At 38.4% G+C, this 27771-nt stretch overlaps 1 protein-coding gene across 3 annotated transcripts in view; it reads left to right on the top strand.

Moving 5' to 3' along the window:
* Nucleotides 1-27771, top strand: part of PDSS2 (decaprenyl diphosphate synthase subunit 2) — a 283492-nt gene that overhangs the window by 183499 nt on the left and 72222 nt on the right. For all 3 annotated transcript variants that reach the window (XM_087443957.1, XM_087443956.1, XM_004422178.2), the window contains exon 4: nucleotides 849-923. In XM_087443957.1, the coding sequence (XP_087300083.1) occupies nucleotides 849-923 (75 nt within the window). The remainder of the gene's footprint in view (nucleotides 1-848; nucleotides 924-27771) is intronic.

Raw genomic sequence — 27771 nt, 5'->3', positions numbered from 1 at the left:
AGATATTAAGACTTCGCAATAAGTGGATGGGATTGCCTTAAGGAATTATTGCTTGAAATGGCTGTGTCGAACATTATAATAAATACCACTATTTTATCCTCTTGAATTAAGATGGCTTATGCAAACAACTCTAAATTGTACAGTAGTTCCAAAGAGACCATTTACTCTCTTTTACATTCTGGAACAAGTTCAAAGCTTTTGATTTTGCTTGATTTTTTTTTTTAATAGCCTGAGACTTGAAAACAATGCAGGTTTGATGAACACGATTTTAATACTGCAATTCTGTAAAAATTTTCAGTGTTTATGGTACATTTGACCCAGAGGCCCTAAATCAAATATATCCATGGTGCATTTTTTGTATAACAGAATGAACACATTTGAAAGGTTAACCATTCTTTTGCTTTTGCTTTTCTTTCTGTATTAAGTACGAAAGTTAGCATTGTAATGGCTCCCAGAAAGGGGATATTGAAAAACTGTCCACTTGACAGAAATAAACATACAGAAAATAAATTAAATTAAGATTTCATTAGTTATCTGAAATTTAAGTTTATGTTTTAAATGGCTATTACTGGATTTTCATATGTATTAGTTAAATGCTATACATACAAGATTTTTTTTTTTTGCTTGAATTATGACTGAAAAAAATTGGATCACAGCTCTGATAACCAGGTGGGCAATGCTATCTGCCAGGATCTTTGCACATAACCCTGTTTTTTCCATCAAGCACAAGTACTGCCTTGCTACTAAGCCCTCTGAGGCATTCTGAGGTAAAAATAGGGATAAACTTTTTAAATTGTTTGTTTTAATTTTTTTGTTTGTTTGTTTTAATTTTTGTTCTTGTTTTTTAGGTTGTGGAACTTCTAGCAAGTGCCCTTATGGACTTGGTACAAGGAGTATACCATGAAAATTCTACTTCAGCAAAGGTAAGGATTTGGTAGTCATTTTAAAATGTTAGGTTAAAAACTCTCATGGCAAAACTAGACTTGACGAGCAAAAATGTCATTCTTGTTTTGTGTTTAAATTGTACATGACATTTTTTTTAGATTAGTGTTTTGGCTACAAATTCATGGCCATACGCTTAGTACATAGCAGATTTAGCCAAGTAAAACAACCTCTTATCCTCTGGCTGGATTCACAGTCTATTCAGTCTGCAGCAGCCCAGTAGACACCAGGATGCTGCTGGCTGGCAGGTAGCACTGTCACGAAGCAGGCAGGCTGGAGGAACAGCTCAGGCTGAGGTGGCCGGGCCCAGCCTTTCCCCAGAGGAAGGGGCCTTCAAATGTCCCAGAAGAGTGGCCGTGATCCCAAGAAGATGAATGTTGGGGACGTGAGGGAGGAATGTCTTCTTGTATCCAAGAGTCAGAATTTACTGCATTATTAAATTCTCTACGATAAGAAGTAGGATGGTTGCACAGTTGGATTATTTTGATTAATTTTATGGATCTAGAATTAAGGTTTTTTGACTCATTTAGCAGGACATCTCAAGAAGGGTTAGATTTCATTTCCTTAAAATGCAGTTATTTCATTTCAGTAGGATCTTGAATGTGAAGTAATTGCTTCATTGACCACCACCATCATTTAACATGGTATATACTATTATAAGGGATTCCTATCTCAGTGTTTCATTATCCTAACTTCTTTAGCTTCTGTATTAGCAAGATTTCACTCACTACAAATTAAAAAAAATATGCATGTATGCCCATCTTAAGATTTTTTACATTTCCATTTGAAAAAAGAAAGACAAATTTTACTGGAAGTGAAACATAGGGCATGAGCAACTTAGATAAGAAATTTATAATTTAAAAGTATACCCCAGGGACTCTGGATAGTTCAGAGAGTAGTTAGTGAAATGTGAAGAATTGTACCTTGGACATCTGCTAACATTTGATTCACCCACAGTTCCCGGTAGGCATATCTAACTTCATCTAAGCAGCATAGTGATATGTGGGGACCCAGCAGAATATTTGACCACAGTGGACCCCCTTTGCTGTGTTTTTTTCAAAAACATACCGTAGTTCACTACCATGGCTGAGGGTTAATAGCAGATTGTAAAATGGAGGATGCTGGTCTAGTTCCACTCATAGAAACTCATCTAGTATATAGTATGATGAAGATAATGATAGCTAAGCAAATAACACTGTGGTAGGTAATTGACCCTTGTTTCTTCGCTTAATCTTCACAGAAATCCTGCTAGCAGATACTATTGCTGTCGCCATTTTACATATGTGAAAACTGAGGTTTAGAAAAGATTAAGTAATTTGCCCATGGGCACACAACCTGTTAGTTGAAATTTGAACTCCAGAGCTGCCTCTATACTTGCATGAAACCTGATTTGCTAGCATCCCTCTGCCTGAGATCCCACCATGTATGATGATTACAGCGACCTCTTCTGGCAGTTGAGGCATTGTTTTCCCCTCCGGGATATTTCCAAGGTGTTCATCTTAGTTCCAGGTCAGGTATTAATATTATACAGTTAAATATCTGTTAATTTTTAAGTGAAAGTGTTATTATTGGTTTTAAGGTTCTTGATTTATCCACTCTTACTGATTGTCCACTATAATTAGCCCAGTTCATTAATAATTTTGTAAACATTTTTTAAGTGCTTTCTATATGTCAGGCAGACCTAATAGCAACAACAATAATAAATGCTTAGTTAGCACTTTAAGTTTGCTTATACTTTCTTTCTACACAATCACCTGCGAAAAGGGTGACATTTGTTGGTATACCCATTTTATAGAGGAAAAGCCTGCAATTCAGCTGAACAAATGGCAGGAAAGCATAGTGTCTGGAAATTATTAATGCACGTTTGACATTGACATGATCTGAACACAGGTTTTTTGACTCCAAGACCCATATAATGTTTCTTCCTGGGAAAGAGAAAAGAGGAAGTAGCAGTCTTTGAAGGACTGTTGATCATAAATGAACTGCCACTTAGCAAGCACTGATTGCTGACTTTGATTAGCTAATAAGTTTACTCAAAAGCAAAGCTTTGTTCATCTGCCCTCTTTCCCGACCACCCTAAACACAGTCCTTTAAAGCACTCGAGACCTTTTTTAAGCAGTTATATTTCTAAATATAACCAAACCATTTAAAGAGCCGTGTTTTTTTTTTTTTTTAAATAAAGGAAGCAAAAATGCATAGTTGAAGTGAAGCAGTGGGAGTGCTTCTTGATGCCTCCATTTGCGCCCCAGGTCCAATTTAGGTTAACCACATTTCCCTTCCTAACCAGAGAAATTCTGGCTTTTTTTTTCCCCCTCTGAATGTGCTTCCCATTGGAATGGCTGTTCAGAATTTGGTTGTTCTAACTCGGCCCAGGAATCACTTCAGAGGCAGAGAGAGCACTGCCCCACGTGGAGTGCCTTCAAGGTTTTTATGTCCTAGCATGATTAGGAAGCAGCCACAAGTTGAGGTCTTGTGGGAAGTGAGTTGCACAACCTCCGTAGCCTTGGGCCAATTCAGTACACAAAAGAATTGCTTTGTGATTTAAAATAAGCTGCAAACCATTTCATCTCTCTAGGGATAAAAGGATACAATAGCGGTCTGTTTTCTATATGGCTACTTAATGCAATGATGGAGAATCTGGGTAGCTTTCTGTGGAGTAATGTCTGTGTGACTAGGATAGACGCATTAAAGCAAATGGAGGGAAATTGGAACTGAATTCGCTCAGAATCCTCTTGTCCAGAAGAATTTTGTAGATAATTACCTAATCCTAGTTGCACATCCTTCTGGTTGTTGTATGTGGGATGCCGCCTCAGCATGGCCGGACAAGCAATGCGTCAGTGCGCGCCCGGGATCCGAGCCTAGGCCGCCAGTGGCAGAGTGCACGTGCTTGGCCACTAAACTGTGGTGCCAGCCCCAGATTCAATATTCTTAAAGATGTCAATTCTCCCAAAATTAACTCACAGATGCAATACCTTTCTCATCAAAAGCCCGATAAAGTCTTTCAAGCAACTTCAAAAGTTGTTTTTCAAATTTAAATATAAAATTAAAAGGCCTAAAATAACCAAAAAAAAAAAATTGAAGAATAAGATGAGAGCTTACCTTACCAAATATCAGTATTTGTTACAAGGCTATAGTTATTAGGACACTGCAATATTTACAGTGATTAAAAAAGAAAAAGACTCGTGGATGAGGGCAGAATGTTCAGAAACACACCTCTTCATATTTAGACTCCAGAGATGGCATGAAAAATGAGTGGAAAAAAGATTGAACGTGATCACGGTGCTGGACAAGTGGTTATTCATGTGGGGAAAATTAAATTACATTCCTAATTCATACCGTCACCAAATAGAAATTAAAGATGGTTAGAGACCTGAATGTAAGAAACAAGTTTTTTACAAGTTTAAAAGAAAATATAGAGGACGAAGTCAAGATGGCGGTGTGGGCAGACTCTGAACTCACATCCTCCCGTGGACAGAGCCAATTTACAACTACTCGTGGAAAAATTACCCCTGAGACAGAACTGAAGACTGGATGAGAGGAACTCCTGCAACAGAGCACAATCCTAATTGAGGTGGAAGAGGCAGAGACTCCCTTCTGGAGAGGAAAAACTCCGCCTTCACAAGCCACCAGCTTCGCGGCCGCCAGGGAGCGGCCCACAGGTACGCAGCCTCCCTGGAGGAGCGGGGCCCTGAGCCGGGGAGCGCCCCCGCTGTGGGCATTTTGTGGATCCAGCACAATTGAGACGAGTGGCATAATATCTGACTTTGCCTGCTACTAAAACATTGTGGAGTACCCCCAGAAAAGCTGGTTCACAAAGAAATTAAAACCAGCTCTTAAAGGGCCCACGCGCAAACTCACCCATTTCAGAAAGCAACCTAAAATCACCAGAAAGAAAGGTGCACGGTGCTTTGGTGAAAGGAGACTCACCTGATAGGCCTTGAGTGCATCTCGGTGAGAGGTGGGACCTCTCCAGGGACTGGGACATTGGCGGCGGCCATTGTCGTGGCCTGGTGTGGGCGTGCTGACACAAACGCCATTGGAGTTCTCCCTGAGGCCAGCTAGCCCATAGTCTGCCCCACCCACTAGAGTATCGATTTAATCCAGCTCAGCCAGGGCAGGCAGCCCACCCTAGAGACTGGCCCCACCCAACAACAAGCCTTCAGGCAACTTGTGGGCCTGCATAGATTGGTGACTGGATTCCCTGCAGCCTGGCAACTGAGCCGACTTCAGTGGGGCAGGGTGTGCACAAGGAGCAGGTGGATAGTGTGGGGTGGTGGTGGAGTGTGTGGGGCTCCCACGTGGAGAGACTGGGTCTGCTTCGGGAGGTCGGGACGCCCACACAGGGCAGGACTGTGTTGACTATGTGTGTGGACCTGTGGGCAGCAGGGCTTGTCAGCTGCAGAAGACTTGTGCTTCTCAAAGACCCACATAGGGGGTTTGCCCCACCTTCCAAAGCCTGAAACTATTGGGTGCTCCCGTGCTTGAGGTCAGCCCCACACAGCTGCAATCCTCAGAGAGCTGATAAGAGACCTAAAGGCTGGAGGCTTACAGCAATTCTAAGCCCATGAGCCTAACAACCTGCCATACTGGGGGCCTACTCACTTAAAAGAAATACTGCAACACAAATGTGGTATTAGAACTTGCAGCCATCTGTGCTGGGGCTCCCCACACCTGATAAAGAGACTGAAGGGCCCACAACAACTACAAGCAGCTGAGCATTACAACAGCTGGCCAGGGGCATAGCTTAGCCCCCCTGGGCACCAACAGGGAGAGCAAACAGGCCACAACAGAAGGACACACGTAGCCCACATAGGGGTCACCCCTGGAACGTTGAGAACTGAGGGAAGCACACTGCAGGCCTCCTAAGCCATCACTTACATAAGGTCACCTATCCAAGAGCAGGAGACGTAGCTGACCTACCTAATACATAGACACAAGCACAGGGAAAGAGGCAAAATGAGGAGGCAAAGGAATACGTTCCAAGTAAGGGAACAGGACAAAAGCCCTGGAAGGAACTAAGTGAAACAGAAATGAGCAACCTACCCAACAGAGAGTTCAAACAAAGAGTGTTAAGGATGCTCACTGATGTGGGGAGAAGAATAGATGAACTCAGTGAGAATGTCAACAAAGAAATGGAAGATATAAAAAAGAACCAATCAGAAATGAAGAATACAATACTGGAAATGAAAAATTCACTAGAGGGACTCAAAAGCAGAGTAGAGGATACAGAAGAACAGATCTGCGAGCTGGACGAAAGACTAGAGGAAATTACCCAAGCTGAACAGGTAAAAGAGAAAAGAATTAAAAAGAGTGAGGACAGTCTAAGGGACCTCTGGGACAACATCAAGCGCACTAACATCTGTGTTATAGGTGTCCCGGAAGGAGAAGAGCGAGACAAAGGGGCAGAGAATCTATTTCAAGAAATAATAGATGAAAACTTCCCTAACCTAAGGAAGGAAACAGACATCCAGGTACAGGAAGCACAGAGAGCCCCAAACAAGATAAACCCAAAGAGGCCCACACCAAGACACATCATAATCAAAATGTCCAGAATTAAAGATAAAGAGAGAATCCTAAAAGCCGCAAGAGAAAGTCAAGTTACATACAAAGGAAACCCCATAAGGCTATCAGCTGACTTCTCAGCAGAAACCTTACAGGCTAGAAGAGAGTGGCACGATATATTTAAAGTGCTAAAAGGAAAAAACTTACAGCCAAGAATACTCTACCCAGCAAGGTTATCATTCAAAATGGAAGGAGAGATCAAAAATTTCCCAGACAAGCAAAAATTAAAGGAGTTTGTCACCAAGAAACCAGTGCTACAAGAAATGTTAAAGGGACTGATTTAAGGGGAAAAGAGAAGACCACAAATAGGAAAAATTATCTATTTCCATGATAAGAGGGTAATGGATACAAATGCACAAAAAAGAGGTTAAATATGATATCAAAAACATAAAAAGAGGGAGGAGGGGAGTTAAAGAGTAGAGCTTTCAGACAGAGGTCAAACTAAAGAGACCATCAATTCTGTATAGAAGAAGAAAGGAACAGAGAAGGACTACTAAAACACTGAGGAAAAAAAAAAGTTAAAAAATGGCAGTAAGTACATACTTATCAATAGCTACTTTAAACGTCAATGGACTAAATGCTCCAATTAAAAGGCATAGGGTGGCTGATTGGATAAAAAAACAAGACCCATATATATGCTGCATACAGGAGACACACTTCAGACCTAAAGACACTCACAAACTGAAAGTGAAGGGATGGAAAAAGATAGTCCACGCAAATGGCAATGAAAAGAAAGCTGGGATAGCAGTACTCATATCAGACAAGATAGACTTTAAAACAAAAACTATAAAAAGAGACAAAGAAGGGCATTACATAATGATCAAGGGAACAATCCAACAAGAGGGTATAACACTTGTAAATATCTACGCACCCAATGTAGATGCACCTAAATATATAAAGCAATTATTAACAGACATAAAAAGAGAAATAGACAGTAACACAATAATATAGGGGACTTTAACACTCCACTTACAGCAACGGATAGATCATCCAAACAGAAGATCAATAAGGAAACATTTGCCTTAAATGACACACTAGAACAGATGGACCTAGTAGATATATAGAGAGCATTCCATCCAAAAACCGAAGAATACACGTTCTTTTCAAATGCACATGGAACATTCTCCAGGATTGATCACGTATTAGGCCACAAAACAAGTCTCCATAGGGGCCGGCCCGGTGGCGCAAGAGGTTAAGTGTGTGCGGCTCCGCTGTGGCGGGACGGGGTTCACCGGTTCGGATCCCAGGTGCACACCGATGCACTGCTTGACAAGCCATGCTGTGGCAGTGTCCCATATAAAGTGGAGGAAGATGGGCACGGATGTTAGACCAGGGCCAGTCTTCCTCATAAAAAAAAAAAAAAAAAAAGTCTCCATAAATTTAAGAAGATTGAAATACCAAGCATCTTTTCTGACCACAACGGTATGAAACTAGAAATCAACTATAGGAAGAAAATCAGAAAAGCCACAAATACGTGGAGATTAAACAAAATGCTACTGAACAACGACTGGGTCAACGAAGAAATCAAAGAAATCAAAAAATACCTGGAGACAAATGAAAATGAAAATATGACATGCCAGTATTTATGGGATACAGCAAAAGCGGTTCTAAGAGGAAAATTTATAACAATACAGGCCTATCTCAATATACAAGAAAAATCTCAAATAAACAATCCAACAGTGCACCTAAGGGAACTGGAAAAAGAACAACAAACAAAGCCCAAAATCAGTAGAAGAAGGGAAATAATAAAAATCAGAGCAGTAATAAATGAAATAGAGACCAAAAAAACAATAGAAAAAATTAATAAAACCAAGAGCTGGGTCTTTGAAAAGATCAACAAAATTGACAAACCTTTAGCTAGACTCACCAAGAAAAAAAGAGAGAAGGCACAAATAAGTAAAATCAGAAATGAAAGGGCTGGCCCCGTGGCTTAGTGGTTGGGTGCGCGCGCTGCGCTGCTGGCGGCCCGGGTTCGGATCCCGGGCGCGCGCTGCCGTGCCGCTTCTCTGGCCATGCTGAGGCCGCGTCCCGCATGCAGCAACTAGAAGGATGTGCAGCTATGACATACGACTATCTACTGGGGCTTTGGGGGAAAGAAAATAAATAAATAAAATCTTTAAAAAAAAAAAAAAAAGAAATGAAAGAGGAGAAATTACAACAGACACCTCAGAAATACAAAAGATTATAAGAGAATACTATGAAAAGCTATATGCCAACCAATTCGACAATCTGGAAGAAATGGATAAATTCTTAGAATCATACAACCTTCCAAAACTGGATCAAGAAGAAATAGAGAATTTGAATAGACCAATCACCAGTAAGGAGATCAAAACAGTAAGCAAAAACCTCCCCAAAAATAAAAGTCCAGGACCAGATGGCTTCCCTGGTGAATTCTACCAAACATTCAAAGACTTAATACCTAGCCTTCTCAAACTCTTCCAAAAAATTGAGGAGGGGGGGAAGCTCCCTAACTCATTCTACGAAGCCGACATTCCCCTGATACCAAAACCAGACAAGCACAACACAAAAAAAGAAAATTACAGGCCAGTATCACTGATGAACATCAATGCAAAAATCCTCAACAAAATACTAGCAAATCGCATACAACAATACGTTAAAAAGATTATACACCATGATCAAGTGGGATTTATTCCAGGTACGCAGGGATGGTTCAACATTCGCAAATCAATCAACATAATACACCACATTAATAAAATGAAGAATAAAAATCACATGATTATCTCAATAGATGCAGAGAAAGCATTTGACAAGATACAGCATCCCTTTATGATAAAAACTCTGAATAAAATGAGTATAGAAGGAAAGTACCTCAACATAATAAAGGCCGTATATGAGAAACCCACAGCTAATATCATCCTCAATGGTGAAAAACTGAAACCTCTCCCTCTAAGAAAAGGAACCAGACAAGGATGCCCACTGTCACCACTCCTATTTAACATAATACTGGAAGTCCTAGCCGGAGCAATCAGGCAAGAGAAAGAAATAAAAGGGATCCAAATTGGAAAGGAAGAAGTGAAATTGTCACTATTTGCAGATGACATGATCTTACATATAGAAAACCCTAAAGAATCCACGAGAAAACTTTTAGAAGTAATAAACGAATATGGTAAAGTTGCAGGATACAAAATCAACATACAAAAATCAGTTGCATTTCTATACACTAACAACGAAGTAGCAGAAAGAGAAATTAAGAATACCATCCCCATTTACAATTGCAACAAAAAGAAGAAAATACCTAGGAATAAACCTAACCAAAGAGGTGAAAGAGCTGTACATGGAAAACTATGAAACATTGCTGAAAGAAATTGAAGAAGACACAAAGAAATGGAAAGATATTCCGTGCTCTTGGATTGGAAGAATTAACACAGTTAAGATGTCCATACTTCCTAAAGCAATGTATAGATTCAATGCAATCCCTATCAAAGTTCCAACAACATTTTTCACAGAAATAGCACAAAGAATCCTAAAATTTATATGGAACAACAAAAGACCCCGAATAGCTAAAGGAATCCTGAGAAAAAAGAACAAAGCTGGAGGTATCACACTCCCTGATTTCAAAATATACTACAAAGCTATAGTAACCAAAACAGCATGGTACTGGCACAAAAACAGACACACAGATCAATGGAATAGAATCGAAAGCCCAGAAATAAACCCACACATCTATGGACAGCTAATCTTTGACAAAGGAGCCAAGAACATACAATGGAGAAAAGAAAGTCTCTTCAACAAATGGTGTTGGGAAAACTGGATAGCCACATGCAAAAAAATGAAAGTAGACCCTTACCTTACACCATACACAAAAATTAACTCCAAATGGATTAAAGACTTGAATGTAAGACCTGAAACTATGAAACTTCTAGAAGAAAACATAGGCAGTACGCTCTTCAACATCGGTCTTAGCAACATATTTTCAAGCACCATGTCTGACCGGGCAAGAGAAACAATAGAAAAAATAAACAAATGGGACAACATCAAACTAAAAGGCTTCTGCACAGCAAAGCAAACCATCAACAAAACAAAAAGACAACCTACCAATTGAGAGAAGATATTTGCAAACCATACATCTGATAAGGGCTTAATCTCCAAAATATATAAAGAACTCATGCATCTCAACAACAAAAAAAACTACCAACCCAATTAAAAAATGGGCAAAAGACCTGAACAGACATTTCTCCAAAGAAGATATACAGATGGCCAACAGACACATGAAAAGATGTTCAAAATCACTAACTATCAGGGAAATGCAAATCAAAACTACAATGAGATATCACCTCACGCCCGTCAGAATGGCTATAATTAACAAGACAGGAAACAACATATGCTGGAGAGGATGTGGAGAGAAGGGAACTCTCATACACTGCTGGTGGGAGTGCAAACTGGTGCAGCCACTATGGAAAACAGTATGGAGATTCCTCAAAAAATCAAGGATAGAACTACCATATGATCCAGCTATTCCACTGCTGGGTATTTATCCAAAGAACTTGAAAACACCAATGCATAAAGATACACGCACCCCTGTGTTCATTGCAGCGTTATTCACAATAGCCAAGACTTGGAAGCAACATAAGTGCCCATCAAGGGACGAATGGATAAAGAAGATGTGGTATATATACACAATGGAATACTACTCAGCCATAAGAAACGATGAAATCCAGCCATTTGTGACAACATGGATGGACACTGAGGGTATTATGCAAAGTGAAATAAGTCAGAGGGAGAAGGTCAAATATCGTATGATTTCCTTCATTAAGTAGTAGATAGTAACAACAATAAACAAACACATAGAGACAGAGATTGGATTGGTGGTTACCAGAGGGGAAGGGGGGAGGGGGGAGGGCGAAAGGGATAATTTGGCACATGTGTGTGGTGATGGGTTGTAATTAGTATTTGGGTGGTGAACATGATGTAAGCTATGCAGAAATAGAAGTACAATGATGTACACCTGAAATTTTTACAATGTTATAAACCAATGTTACTGCAATAAACAACAATAAAAAAAATAAAAAAATAAAAGAAAATATAGAATATTTTTATGTCCATAGGATGGAGAACTTTCCTTAATGAGACCTAAAAAGCACAGACCATAAAGGAAAATACTAATTTATTTGCCAAAGTGATAAAAAAAAATCTGCACACCAGAGAAACCATAAGGAAGACAGGTCTTATGCTCAGGCCTGAGGCCACTGCAGCCCACGGTAATGTGGCTTTCTCCCGCTACCTCAAAGACAGTGTCAGGAAGTCCACGTGCAGCACGCTGTTGGCAGGACCTGCCTCAGAACAGCACCCAGCAGGTGAGGCTGCCCTGGGAATACATGGCAGGGAGTAGACAGCAGAGCAGCCTGCTCTCAGGAGCTCTTCCTGTGGGGGGATCAACTCCTCTCTGTGTGAAAATGCAGCTGTGTGGTTCAACTCCCCAAAGGGTTACTCTGGGAGGTACAGAACAGTTAAGTTTATCACTCTGGGGTAGGAAATGCCTTGTATGTCAAATCTTCTTATCCATGCCAACGTTCATCTTTACCTCTTATTGACCCAAGGGATAATTGTTATCCACCTTCCTACCCCACAGCATTATTTATTGTAACCTAAGGCTTAGGCTATTTATTTGGAATCAGAAATATCACCAAACTAGTTGATCATGCAGGCACAAGTCAGGTGTGAAACTTCCTAGCTTCGAGTGTGGAACAAAACTTACGCTTAATAAACTTGTGTGAAATCTAAAAAAAAAAAAAAATTACCTAATCCTCCTTAAAACTATGAAGATTTATGTGACTTATGTTAGTAATACTTAGCAGATTGTAGGTAAATTGTGATCATGTAAACATTTAAAGTAATTCAGGAAACTAATCTTTTGTTCTATCCATTGAAAAATAACATTTTTATTTTTGTATTTGCTAGTTTGTGAACCATTTGTTCCTTATAATAAAAATTAGTCATTGTGCTTTCTTTTGTGTTTATAATATCTCCCCTCCCTCTACCTGTTTTTTTTGTTAGCTAATTGAAGAAAGAAGCATATTAAATAGAAAAATTGCATTTTAAATGGTCGTATGCCATTCTGAGTTCCCCAGTCAAGCTCTGCCTTATGCATTGTACTCATGTTACTCAATGGACGCACTAAATATTTTACATTTTAGCAAAATTGGTTTTGAATCCACAGACCTTTATATCTAAAATATTTTTAACATAATTATTATTATAACTGGCTTTCTAATTAGAAAAGTAAATACATATTCATTAAATAAAAATTGAAAGCATAGAAAAAGGTCAAGAGGAAAATAAAAATTATATAAACCGTCCCCCAGAAATGAATCATGATTACAATTTTGTGTATTTATTTCTAGATTTCATTCTGTATTTCTCCCATTTTTGAGTTATTGTTGTATATATAATTTTTTGTGCTGATTCACTCCCCAGGATAATTATTTTTGTTATTGAGTCTTCAAAAATATAATTTGAATGTCCATTTAATATTTCTTCATACTACTGTACAATAATTTACTGAACCATTCCATAATTTTTGCACACTTACTTGGTTTTCTTTCTTTTTTGCTAATTTAAACAATATTGTGATGAACGTCTTAGTGTATATAATTTTGCTCTATTTCATACTATTTGCTAAAAAAAAAATCTGCAAGTGAGATTCTTGAATCAAAAATTAAGAGTATTTTCAATATATTCCTATGTAGAAAAGGATTATTATTCTTAGAAGAGCCCGCTTGTGAGGTTGGTCCTTGGCTGGTATCTGGGAATTTGGATTTTAGGAGTGTTTCCACCATTCTCTAACTGATGAGGACAGCTCACTGTACCTAAACTGTTTCTGCAAGTGGTGTGGTTTATTCTGAACACCTGGTTTCCTCTGGGAGTCTGGAATTTTGGTACGTGCTAGGCAGAGGGTACCTGTATGACCAACCCCAACAAAAACCCAGAGCAATGAATCTCCAATGAATTTCCCTAGTAGACAACATTTCACATGTGTTATCACATGTGTTAATTCACATTTGTAATTCTTGGGGAAATTAAGCTCATCCTGTGTGACTCCACTGGTAGAGGACTCTTGGAAGCTTGCATCTGGTTTCCTCCAGATGTCATGGAGGAAAGAAGGAGAGGACTCTTGGGGAGCATGTGCCTTTATCCCTTTGCTGGTTTTGCTTTGTATCCTCTTGCTGTAATGAATCATAGTTGTGAGTTCGACTATATTCGACTATAGGCTGAGTCCTGTAAGTCCTCCTAACAAATCATCAAACCTAGGGATAGTCTTGGGGACCCCAACACACTCTTCTTCTGATTCTTTATTTTTTTGTTTGTTTGGTTGGTTTTTTTTCAGGAGGATTGGCCCTGAGCTAACATCTGTTGCCAATCTTCCTCTCTTTTTTTTTCTCCCCAAAGCCCCAGTACATAGTTGTATATCCTAGTTGTAGGTCCTTCTAGTTCCTCTATGTGGGACGCCACCTCAGCATGGCTTGATGAGCAGTGAGTAGGTCCGTGCCCAGGACCCGAACCAGTGAACCCCAGGCCGCCAAAGCAGAACGCACCAACTTAACTGCTACACTACCAGGCCGGCCCCTCTGATTCTTTATTGTTTATTTCCCACCCACTTCTGTTCCCTCCTTAGGAATCTAATCAAAGCCCTTTGCCAGGGAAGTGTCTTCAACTCATGTTGGTGTTGAGATGGGGAGCAGCACACCTCTTCCCTATTTTCAGAGATTCTGCTCACGTTGGTGTGGCCGCAGTCTCAGGAAAATGCGAGGGTTTTTAAAGAGAATCCAGGGGCCGGCCACATGGCTTAGCAGTTAAGTGCTCGCGGTCCGCTACTGGCGGCCCGGGTTCAGATCCTGGGCACGCACCGACGCACTGCTTGTCGGGCCATGCTGAGGCGGCGTCCCACGTACAGCAACTAGAAGGATGTGCAACTATGACATACAGCTATATACTGGGGCTTTGGGGAGAAAAAGGGAAAAAAAAAAAAGGAAGAGGATTGGCAATAGATGTTAGCTCAGGGCGGGTCTTCCTCTGCAAAAAGAGGAGGATTGGCATGGATGTTAGCTCAGGGCTGATCTTCCTCACAAAAGAAAAATTTTAAAAAATAAATAAATAAAGAGAATCCAGCTCTCTTGAAAGAGAACTGGTTTTAACAGAGTCACTGAAATTGTAAAGATCCATTCTGTTTTTTTCCAAGCACAAACTATACTTTCATTAGATTATTCTCTTATGAGGAATATCATTAGGTTTTTGTCGGACAAGATAACTTCTGTCCATTTATTTGTTTTATCTTTTTGCTTATTTTCCTTTGGCTGTCAGGCAGCTTTCAAGTAAAATATAAAAATAAGATAATTCAGTCCACTAGGAAGTTGTGGATTATCTCCTACCTGCAAAGCCCTATGCCACGATCTAAAATATACTAAAAAGATGAGCAAGATGAGTTTTGCCCATTGAGAAACATAATAGAAGGGAAATGTAAACAAAAAGTCACATCTGGTTGGGAAAATCAGAAAAGACATTAAGGAGAATGTGATATTTAAGTGGACATTCAAGGATGGGAAGGATATCTGTTGACAGGGAAGGATATCTATTGATGGAGAAGGATGACATTCTAGGCAGAGGAAACAGCATGATCAAAAGTAAGGAAGCATATTTAAGATCATGGCTTCCTCCATGTGAGAATAAAGGAATAGTAAGAAGACTAGAAAAGTAGATTTTGTCACATGTGTGAAGACTTGTAATGCCAGAATGTAGAGCTAATACCATATTTAGTAACTGAGATAAGAGAGGGATTGAAGCTTTTTAAACAAAGGAATTATATAATCAGATTAGCCTTTGGGAAAGTTAATTCAGCAGTGGTTTACAGGAGATTGGAGGGAAATGAGCACAGTTGGGTAGCCAAAATAATACTGAAGGCCAGAGGTGCTCTTCTCCCACTTCCACATGGTTGGCTCCTTGATATTCATATCTCTACATCAATATCACCTTCTCAGAGAGACCACCCCCCCACCCCAATCTGAAGTAGCCACACTACTTAATTCTCTTTATCTTAATCACAGTTGTCACCATCTGATGTTTTTCTTATTATTTATTTCCAGTCTCCTCTTATAAGAATATAAACTCTATGGGAGGAGGGATTTTTTTTTAACCATTATATTCCCAAACCAGAACAGTATGTGCCAAGCACATTAGTAGTAGTCCAAAAATATTTGTTAAAATTAATGATATAGAAAGGCCTAGAATGCTTGGAGTGGAGGATCTTTCTCATTTTTTTGGACAGCCTTATTGATGTGCAGTCAACTGCAAATATTTAAATTGCACAATCTGTTATGTTTTGATATATGTGTGGACCAATGAAACTGTCATCACAATCAAGATAGTAAACATATCCGTCACTCCCAAAGAGCAGGCTTGCTTACTGCTTACTACAAAAGCAGTAGATTCCTCAAACTCAGTGTTCTTTAGCTCTAACACAAATCCAGTGAAGGCATAGCATCTGTCTGAGTGTTTCCCCTGCAGTACTTGAGGCCAAGGGTAACCAACACAAATATGCAGATACACCTGCTTCTTGCTGTCCGTGAATAATAAAGTCCTTTGTCTCTGACCCAGGAGTCTTTTGACTTCTGTTAGCATCCACAGAACAGTAACCAGCTAACTCATTAGTTTGTATGTATGGTAAAATCAAATCTCTGACCCAATAACTAGACCTCCAATACAATGTTGAAATGATGAGAATGGACATCCTTGGCTTGCTCCTGATGCTAGCAAGAAAACATTCAATATGTCACTGTTAAGTGTGCTGTTAACTATAGGTTTTTGTTTTTGTTTTGTTGAGGCTCTTGATTAGTGAAGAAGTTCCCTTATATTCCTAATTTCCTGAGAGTTTTTATCAGGAATTAATATTGGATTTTTACAATTTTTTTCTGCAGCTATTGAGGTGATCATATGTATATATTTTAGCTTTTTTTAGTTTTTTTCTCCTTTAGGTTCTTCTTTTTCAGTCTGTTAATATGGTGAATTAATTGATTTTCAAATGTTAAATGAGCCTTGCATTCCTGGAATAAACCTCACTTGATCATGATGCATATATCAGCTCCTTTTTATATATTGTTAGATTTGATGTGCTAAAAATTTTGTTAATGTTTGCATCTATATTCATGACAGATATTGGTCTGTTGTTTTCGAATCCTTGTAACATCTTTGTCTAGTGTGAGTATCAAGATAATGCTGGCCTCAAAATGAATTGGGAAGTATTTCCTCCTTTTTGATTTTTTAAAAGAGTTTGTGTAGAATTAGCACTATTTCTTCCTTAAACATTTGATAGAATTTACTAGTGAAGCCATCTGGACCTTTCTTTGTAGGAAAGGTTTTTTTTTGGTTTGTTTGTTTGTTTTTCTGCAAATCCAGTTGCTTTAAAAACTGTTGGGCTGGGCCGGTGCCATGGCTTAGCGGTTAAGTGTGTGCGCTCTGCCGCTGGCGGCCCGGGTTCAGATCCTGGGCGCGCACCAACACACCGCTTCTCCGGCCATGCTGAGTCCATGTCCCACATACAGCAACTAGAAGGATGTGCAACTATGACATACAACTATCTACTGGAGATTTGGGGAAAAAAAAAAGGAAGAGGATTGGCAATAGCTGTTAGCTCAGAGCCACTCTTCCTCAGCAAAAAGAGGAGGATTAGCATGGATGTTAGCTCAGGGCTGATCTTCCTCAAAAAAAAAAAAAACAAAAAAAAACTGTTGGGCTATTTAAGTTATGTATTTGTTCTTGAGTGAACTTTGGTAGTTTATGTCCTGCAAAGAAACTGTTTATTTCATCTAAGTTGTCAAATTATTGACACGAAGTGCTTCATAATATTCCCGTATTATCCTTTTAATATCTGTAGGATTTGTAGTGATGTCACTTCTCTCATTTCTGATATTAGTAATTTGTGTCTTCTCTCTTTTTTTCCTAAAGGCTTAACAATATTATTGATTTCAAAGGACTGGCTTTTGGTTTCATTGACTTTCTCTTTTTTTTCTCCTTTCTGTTACATTGATTTTCACTCTGAGTTTTATTATCCCTTTTATTCTGATTGCTTTGGTTTTATTTCCTCTTCTTTTTTTTAGTTTTTTAAGATGAAATAATTTATTTGATCCCTGTTTTCTTTTCTAATATGGCATTTAGTGCAATGAATTTCACTCTAAGTGCTACTTTAGCAGCATCCCCAAAATTTCCATTGTTGCTTTTTCAGTTTCATTCAGTTCAAACTACTTACTAATTTCTCTTTTGATTTTTTTCCTTTGACTTATGAATTATTTAAAAGTTTACTTTCCAAGTATTTGGAGATTTTCCAGATGTCTTTCTCTTATTGGTTTAGAATACCATTGTACTTAGAGAACATATTTTATATGGTTTGAATTATTTTAAATTTACTGAGAGTTGTTTTATGGCATAGATCTGATCTATTCTGGTAAATGTTTCATGTTCACTTAAAAAGAATATGTGTTCTGCTATTGTTTATGCAGTATTCTATAAATATCAATTAAGTCAATTTGGTTGATAATATCATTAAGTTCTTCTATACCTGTAATTATTTTCATTCTACCTGTTCTATCAATTACTGAGAGAAGGGTGTTAAAGTTTCTGACTCTCATTGTGGATTTTACTATTTCTCCCTGCAGTTCTATCAGTTTTTCCTTCATGTATTTCAAAGCTCTGCTTCAGGCACATTAACCTTTAGGATCATTATGTTATATTTAGGATCATTATGTTTTCTTGATGATTCATCTCTTTATCATTAACTGACCTTTTTTATCTCTGGCAATATTCTTTATGTTTTTTTCTCTGATATCTACTTTATCTGATATTAATATAACCACTCCAGCTTTCTTTTGATTAAAATTATGATGGTATATATTTTTTTCATCCTTTTACTTTTTTATAAAGTGGGCTTCTTGTGTGCAGCATTTATATGCAGGATCTTGCTCTTTTATCCAGTCTGACAATCTCTACCTTTTACTTGTGTGTTTAGATCATTTACATTTAGTGTGTTTATTAAACATGGTTGAGTTTACCATTTTGTTATCTGTTTTTCATTTGTCCCATTTGTTCTTTCTTCCCTTTTCTTCTTTTTCTGCCTTCTCTTAGGTTATTGTTCATGATGCCTTTTTTACTTATTAGCTACAACTTTTTGATGCATTTTTTAGTGGTTGCTGTAGAGTTTATAATATATACAGGCAAACCTCGTTTTATTGTGCTTCGCTTTATTGCACGTCACAGAAACTGTGTTTTTTACAAGAACCTCCACCAGCAAAAAGATTACAGCTTACTGAAGGCTTAGATGATGGTTAGCATTTTTTAGCAATAAGGTATTTTTTGATTAAGGTATGTACATTGTCTTTTTAGACATAATGCAATTGCACACTTACTTAGACTACAGAATAGTGTAAATGTAACTTTTATATGCACTAGGAAAGCAAAAGATTCATGTGACTTGTATTATCATGATATTTGCTTTATTGCCGTGGTCTGGAACCAAACCTGCAATATCTCCAAGGTATGCCTATATCTTTAACTTACTACAATCTAGCTTCGAGTAATAGTACACCTTTACTTATAGCGTAAGAACTTTACAAAATTATGTTTCTGTTTCTTCCCTCTCAGGTTTTGTGTTATCATTGTCATACATTTTATTCCATATATATTGTAAATCCCACAGTAATTGTTATTATTTTTGCTTTAAACGTTCAGTTTTATTTTAAAGGGATTTAAAATTTTTAAAGTCTTTTACCCACATAGTTACTGTCTTCACTGCTTTGCACTTCTTTTTGTTGATGCAAATTTCCATGTAGTATTATTTTCTTTTTCCTGAAAGATTTCTTTTAACCTTGCTTGGAGTGCCGGTCTGCTGGTGATTAATTCTTTCAGCTTTGTGTGTCTGAAAAAGTCTTTATTTCAGCCTTTTTTTTGAAAGATCTGTTCACTGGATATAGAATTAAAATTTTTTTTTTCTTTCAGTGTTTCAAAGATGTTGCTTCATTGTCTTCTCACATTATTTCCAACGAGAAAGCTGCTGTCATCTTTATCTTGGTCTCTCTGTACATAATGTGTCTGAATTTCTCTGGCTGTTTTCGTGATTTTCTTTTTACCACTGGTTTTGAGCAATTGGATTGTGGTATGCCTTGGTGTCATTTTTGCATATTTCTTGTGCTTGGGGCTCATTGAGCTTTTTGGATCTGTGAGTTTATTGATTTTATCAAATTTGGAAAAATTTTGGTCATTATTTATTCCAATATTCTTTCTTTCTTCCTCTTTCTGCTTTCACAGGAACTCCAATTATATGTATAATAGGCTGCTTGAAGTTACCACAGAGCCCACTGATAGTGTTATTCATTTGGTTTTTTTCCCCAGTATTTTCTCTTTGCATTTCATTTTGGATAATTTCTGTTGATGTGCATTCAGGTTCACCAATTTATGTTTTCCATGTTTCTACTTAACATGCTCCGTGTTTCTTCTAGCTCCTAGACCATATGGAATACAGTTATGAAAACTGTTTTAATGTCCCTGTCTACTCATTCTATCATCTGTGTCATTTCTGAGTTGATTCTAATTGATTTTTCTCCTCATTATGCATTGTATTTTCCTGCTTTTTTTACATGCTTGTTTGTTTTTGATTGGATGCCAGAACTGTGAATTTTATTTTGTTGATGCTAGATATTTTTTGTATCTCTATAAATGTTCTTAAGCTTTCTTCTGGAATGCAGTTAAGCTACTGAAAGCAGTTTGATCCTTTCAGGTCTTACTTTTGAGCACTGTTAGGCAGGACCAGAGTAGCATTTAGTCTAGGGCTAATTTTCCCCACTGCTAAGGCAAAACCCTCCTGAGTACTCTACTCATACCCTATGAATTATGAGTTTTTCCACTCTGACTGGTGGGAACAGGAACTATTCCCAACCATGTGTGAGCTCTAGGGATTGCTCCCTCTATATTTTCTGAATGATTCTTTCCCCAGACTTCGATAATTTCTTTGCATCTGTGCATTGGTAATAGTCAGCTGAAGACTTCAGGGAAACCCTCTGTACACCTCCAGAGCTCTCTGTACAGCCCTCTTATCCTGAGTACTCTGCCCTGTGAACTCTAGTCCATAGCTCTAACCCCTGTGGCTTCTCTAGCCACTCAGGTCCATCTCCTCAACTCAAGGAGACTGTAAGGCTCTACTGCAGCCTGGCATTTTCTCCAGGCAATAAGCTGGAACAATTATAAGACTCATTTATTTCCCATCTCTCAGTGATCACTGTCTTTTGTTGCCTGATTTCAAATGTCTTAAAAGCTCTTGTTTCATATATTTTGTCCAGTATTTTAGTTGTTTTAGGTGGAGAGTTAATCCAATCCTGTTGCTTCATCTTGCTAGAAGTGCCAGTCCTCATGATTTTATTTTTTGATTTGTGTTGGAATGACTTTTTAAAAAATAACAAATGTAAAACTTTTACCCTATAGGGCCGGCCCCGTGGCTTAGCGGGTAAGTGCGCGCGCTCCGCTGCTGGCGGCCTGGGTTCGGATCCCGGGTGCGCACCAACGCACTGCTTTTCCGGCCATGCTGAGGCTGCGTCCCACATACAGCAACTAGAAGGATTTGCAACTATGACATACGACTATCTACTGGGGCTTTGGAGGGAAAAAAAAAAAGGGGGAGGAGGATTGGCAATAGATGTTAGCTCAGAGCCGGTCTTCCTCAGCAAAAAAGAGGAGGATTAGCATGGATGTTAGCTCAGGGCTGATCTTCCTCACAAAAAAAAAAAAAAAAAAACTTTTACCCTATAAATTTTATGGTGCTTTGTGTTACTGGTACCCTAAGTATTTATTTTAGTGTGTCTATTGGGTACTTTAGCCATGAGAATAAGAAATCAAAAATGCCTCCAGTGTCTTGCACTGGTTGACCAGAAAAAAATGATGATAGAGTTGGCATAAAAGAGGGTTGGTTATAGAGTGGATGAGATTACTTGATGTCAGTTTAATGTTGAGGTTCTGGCAGACTCTCCAGATGAAAGAGTCAAGAGCTCCAGAGAGGTAATGTGGCAATTCCTTTTTGTAGACTTATAGGTAAATGAATTTTGGTGGACAAAGAAACAAAAAATTTAGGAAAATAAAAATAAAATGAAGAATATGAAAAGGAAGTTGAAATGGTTATCAGTACTACCAGAATGTGCTGTAAGTGGGCTTTGAATTTGACACTGATTCTTCCCAACTGAGAGTGAAAGAGAAATATGTTGTGTTCTGAATTTTTCATTATTTGATGATTAATGCTACAGATAATTTTGGTATAAAAATTTTTTCCTAAAATTAAACAAATAGAGATATATGTGATGGGCCCTTATGTAAAGGATATTAATGAATATAGTGACTAGTTCCTTCAACATAAAATTGCAAACAGCCAACTCTGCCAGCATCTACTTAGAAATCAGAGGATATACAGTAATTCATATCTCTGTGAAGATATTTCTTTTGATGGAAAGCTGAAAGAGTGTGATTCTTCTCTTGATACTTTAGCATAGTAAAGAGATTGAATTTGGGAAATCTAGATAAAGATTTCTCATTGGATTCTGGTTAAATTGTTTGTTATAATGAATCCTACATTAGCCATAGAGCTATATTAGGCAGTTTTGATAAAGTGCTTATTAGTAAACCAGTATTGAATTGCTGCTATATGGACAATAGTACACTGAGTGCTACTGGAGCGTTCAAAACAAAGCCACAACAAAAAACACAGCCCTGCCCTCAAGGATGTGATGATACGTATAGTTCAGAGGAAAAACATGCCCATGAAATCACTGGAAAGCAATTTATCCATTAGACCGCATGTAATATATGTGGTACAGGCTAAATGTGTTGGAGAAAGTGCAGCCTAAAGAGTTAACAGTATTTCAGGGGAAGCTTCTTAGAGGAGGTAATTTTCTTTTAAGTTAACTCTTAGAAGGTATAGTAGAAATGAATTAGGAGAAGTTGTTGAGGTTTTTTGGGATCAGGAAATTGGCTTTGAGCATTGGCTGGGAAGTCGGATTCATTTCTTCATTCATTTAACATATCTTTTGAGCATCTGCTTTATGGCAGACACTAGCGATACAAGTGCTCAGCGAACAAGACATCTTTGTCCTCCTGGAGCTTATGTCTTAGTGGAGAGGCCAATTAATCACATAAATGAATGAACAAGAGAAATCCTGATAGGGATACTGTACAGCAAAGAATTGAATAGAGAGAAGTGATAGTGAAGGATTGAGGGAGTTACTTTAGATTGGATGTTCATGGAAGTCCTCTCTGAGAAAATAACTTTTAAGGTGAGATCTGAATGACAGACAGCAGCTAGCTGTGTGAAAAAACAGAGGGAAAAGCATTCTAGGAAGAGGAAGCAACTCAGGCAAAGGCCAGAGGGAGGAACCAGCTTAATATATCCAAGGAATAGAAAGAAGGCCTACCCAGCTAAAACATGGTGGATGAATAGAAGAGTAGTTGGAGGTAAGTTCAGAGAGGCAGATAGTATTATGAAAAGATATGTGATGCAAACATGAAGGTACTTTGGACACAGCTTCAACTAAAACTAAGGAAAGAAACTTGTAACTTTGTTCTAGGGTTACCTAGTTATAACTCTAGGCCTGATCATTCAGCAAATGTTACTGAGTGCCTCTTGTATGCTAGCAGCTGTTCTAGACAAATCAGGTACATGTACATTGAGAGCTGAGATGGAGATAAAGTTGTAGTCAGAGCTGGAGCAAAGGGGCCTTGCTAGGGAAGGGTAATAATTTAAAAAGGGATCAATGGATCAGTGGGTAGATCTTGAGCATTTGTATGGGGGAGTTTGGATTTAAAATAGTAAGCAGGAAGAAAGTACCATAAGATCTTATACAATAAGGTCTTTGATAGATTATTGTAGAAGCTGTGCATAGGATAAATTGGAAGCCAGAGAAATTGGAAGCAGAGAGACCAGCTGGAAGAGTGTTGAAATTACACGTGTGAGGCAAGAAACAAAGCTGTTAGCAGTGGAAACAAGCATAGGGCAAGGACCCAGGAGTTCAGCAGGTATCCTCTCTCTCAACTTATTAAGTGATTTGCAATTTATATCTCCTGTTTGATTACCCTCTTACTGTGTATTATGTGGAATTGAGTCAATGTTCACCATCTTTTAACCTGTTCTTTACAAATCACAGTCTTTTATTTTGGTGCTAAGTATCCTCTAAATAGCATTTTCCCATAAAATTTATTGCATTGCACAAAAAACATGTTTTAAAAGGTAGTAGACAGTAGGGTATTTGTATAAGTTCGTTTCAGTCTCTTTGCAGAATATAGCATTTCTTGTCTTTCTTGAGAGGCCCCAAGCTAGAATTACCCAGCAGAGCCATTCCTGAATTCCTGACCCATGGAAATTGTGAGATATAATAAATGTTTATCATTGTTTTAAGCCACTAAGTTTGGGGTAATTTATTATACAGCATTAGATAACTAATATGCACATCTATGTCCTTTGCCATGTAACTGTGATGCCCTTCCACTAGGGACAGGGTTACTTACATGCTCTTTAACTCTGGGCTCAGCCATTTGATTTGCTTTGGCCAATAGGAGGCTCTCTTGGGCCTCTGCCGTTACTATGAGAAAAACGTGCCCTGGCTAGACTGTTGGTCCATTCGCCACTAGAGCAGAGCCTCTCTAGCCAACCCTGAGGCATGCAGTGAAAAGCAGAGCCACCAGTCTAGATGAGCTGAATCCCAGTTGATCCATAGACACATGAGCGATAATAAATGATTGCTGTTAAAGCCACTGAGTTTGGTGGTATTTTTAGCAATAGTGAACTGGAGTCAGAGAATCTGTGGGACCTGGAGGGCTAGACCAAGCCTGTCATTAGGATTCTGATTTGAGGAGTTGTCTGGAGGCTTCTAGCCTGAGGGCCAAAGCGCAGCCTTCCAGGGCTAGGAACCAGCAAGTAACTGGAATACCAACTCTCCTCAGGCTGGAGAGAGCAGAGGTTTGGTACTTGGATTTTCAGGAAAGCCATGTCAGGACTGTTCATGAAGCACCTACAGTGGTTTTTTGTGTACTAATTTTTTATACACAAAAAGTTTTTTTAGTTTCTTAAAGTTTTTATAGTTTATTAATCCTCTTATGAAAAATCTGCACAATCACTGCAGATAAAGTCATTGCAGAATCTACTCCTTGCTTTTGCCAGCACCGGCTTTCTTCAATCTGTGCTTGTGCTCTTGAGGTCTTTTTCTTTTCACACAGGCCACATCTTGCAAGTCTGTGTTTGGGTTCATGAATCATAAATCATGCCAAAGCCAGTTGTCTTACTACCACCAAAATGGGTTTTGAACCTAAATACAAAGTTGACATCCAGTGTGGTTTTGTACATTTTAGCGAGTTTTCCCCAAATTTCTGTCTTAGGTACTGTTGCCTTCCTGGGATAAAGGACATCAATGACCATTTATTTCCACTAAAGTAGTTGGTTGGTCATGAACTTTACCATGTTGTTCATGATGGCAGTCAATCCTCAGGCAACCAGAGAGGACTGCAGTGTTTTATATGGAGACATTATTGTGCAGTGTGCAAACAGAAGCACAGAATAATGATGGCAAATCCAGGGCTTTGCAGACTGTTTTCCTAAAAATGAATGAAGTGGCCGGGGGGGTTGACTAGAGAGAGGAAATCAGTGAGTTTGAGTTCAAAGAAGCTAATTAACCTTAGCAAAGTGGAAGGGAGTTCACATTGAAAGTTTTCTTTTGTAGATTTGAAATAGGAAAACTTCATTTTCCTTTCTTTGAAGTAAAAAATATCCCAAGTATATATACATGTAAAAACTATCTTAAAAAGAAAACATATAGTTTAAGAGGTTTAAAAGTGAAACAGTGAGTGCAGGATAAAAGCATTTAGGTACTCGGGGTGTATTTCATTGGTACATTTACTTATAACCTCTCCCTCACATTGTACCCAAGGCATGTATTAATGAGCTAATAAAACATGCCATGTCATGTTTTATTGTTTGCTGGGCATCTGTTCAAGCTTATATCACTCACATATCCAAGACCTTGAAAATGCTTGTGGTGGTGATAATAAATGCCTATAATTTTACTAACATCCTTTTTTCGTAAAGTAGACATAGTCTTAAATCATTCATTGCAAATAAAAATGTTGAATTTATTCAGATTTACAGGCTGTTGGGTATGGTTTAAAATGTTTTTTTATTATGAAATGTATCAAGCATACAAAATAATATATATGACAGATATATGTATGGTTTAAAGAATAGTAATAAAATAAAACACCTTGGTGCCCACCACCACATTTAAGAAATAGTACTGTATATATTTTTTAATCCACAAAATGTTTTTATTTAAAGGAAAAAGCAGCAAATTTATTGTGAAGTAAACATATTAGAAATCAAATATAGGAGTATAAGTTAGATATGTAAAGGTGGTAAAGTAAAGGTTGCTACAGATACTTGAGAAGGCAGAAGAGCTAGTGGTGACTCAGAAAGCTTAGTAAATATAATGGCCCTTCTGATTAAGTAGACCCTCAAGTTTAGAGTGGGTCTGGTTGATGAATGTTTTTATTTGTTAAATGTTTAAATTGAATTTGTACACCATTTAGAGATACTCTGGGTCACTCACTGACGGCTATCGCTGCAAAACATCTTAAAAGGCAGTTTATTTGCCTGAGAGATGAAACATCACTATTAAGCATGTAAATTGTTTAATAGAATACCATTCTGATCACAGGACAAGAATAGACCATTCAGAAAATGAAACCCAAGCCTTCAATTACCATCTCTCTATATACCAATAAGTCCCAATTTATATCTCCATCTCAGATCACTCCTGAGCTCTAGAGCTAAGTAGTTTGCTGCTTACTCAATATTTCCACTTGGAGGTCTCACAGGCATCTCGAACATGGTGCATATAAGACCAGATATATGATCTTTCCCTCCAAACCCATTCCATTGTTCTCTGTCTTCCTGAAGAGCACCACCGTTCATCCAGATTCCTAAGTCAAAAACGTAGGAGTCATCCTTAATACTTCTGCCCCTTACCATGCTTACCCCCGTGGCTGCCTTACTCCATCTCCTGTATCATCACCTCAGCCAGAAGCATAACTGAGAGGGAGCAGAGAAAGCAGTTGTTCTCCTGAGCACTCTCTTCAAAAGTAGAGTGTGGTGGTTTAAAAAGAAAAACACAAATTCTTTAACTCTCCTCCCATCGCCTCCCATGCAGTGGTAAGGATCTATGTCCCTTTTCCTTGAATCTCAGTAGGATTGTGAGCACTTCAACCAACAAAGCACAAAAGAAGTGACACTACCTGACTTTTCAGGCTGGGCCATAAAAGGGTCTCTTGGAATGCTCATTCTCTTGAAACACTCCCTCTGTCTTCTTTCTCTCTTGAAACTTAACCACTAGTACTGTGACAAGCTGTGTGGAGACACCATGGGGAGGTGCTCCACTCATCAGTCCCAGATGGACCTGACTGATATGTGGGTGAATAAGCCATCTTGTTGGAAGTGGATCTCTGGTAGCTCAGCTGTTCCAGCCCTAGCCCTTTGAATCAATCCCTGGCTTTTCAGGTCTTCTCAGCTGAGGCCCCAGATATCATGGAACAGAGACAAGCTGTCTTCTCTGTTCCCTTTCTGAATTCCTGACCCACAGAATCTGTGAGCTTAATGAAATGGTGGTTGTTTTTTGTGCCGTGTTTTGGGGTGGTTTGTTATGCAGAAGTAGATAACTAGAATATAGATCTTTTCAACAAATTTTAAGGCAATATGTTAACGACAATAAACAAACACATGGAGACAGAGATTGGATTGGTGGTTACCAGAGGGGAAGGGGGGAGGAAGGAGGGCAACAGGGATAATTCGGCACGTGTGTGTGGTGATGGGTTGTAATTAGTATTTGGGTGGTGAACATGATGTAATCTATGCAGAAACAGAAGTATAGTGATGTACACCTGAAATTTATACAATGTTATAAACAAATGTTACTGCAATAAACAAAAAATTAAGAAAAAAAAAAGGGCAAAGAGGGAAGAGGGCAGATCATGGCAGACTTCTAGAGCAGCTGTCATTTTGAGTTGATAAACTAATTAGTGCCAAAGTGCAAATGGCCTATACACGAATGTTTACAGCAGCATTATTTATAATAGCCAAAAGCTGGAAACAACCCAAATGTCTAACTAATGAATGGATAAATAAAATGTGATGTATCCATACAATGGAATATTATTCAGCCATAAAAAAGAATGAAGTACTGATATATG

Source organism: Ceratotherium simum, chromosome 19, assembly GCF_057802395.1.
Source record: "Ceratotherium simum simum isolate JZ-2026a chromosome 19, ASM5780239v1, whole genome shotgun sequence".
Taxonomy (NCBI): Eukaryota; Metazoa; Chordata; class Mammalia; order Perissodactyla; family Rhinocerotidae; genus Ceratotherium; species Ceratotherium simum.
This window is presented reverse-complemented; position numbering and strand designations above follow the sequence as displayed.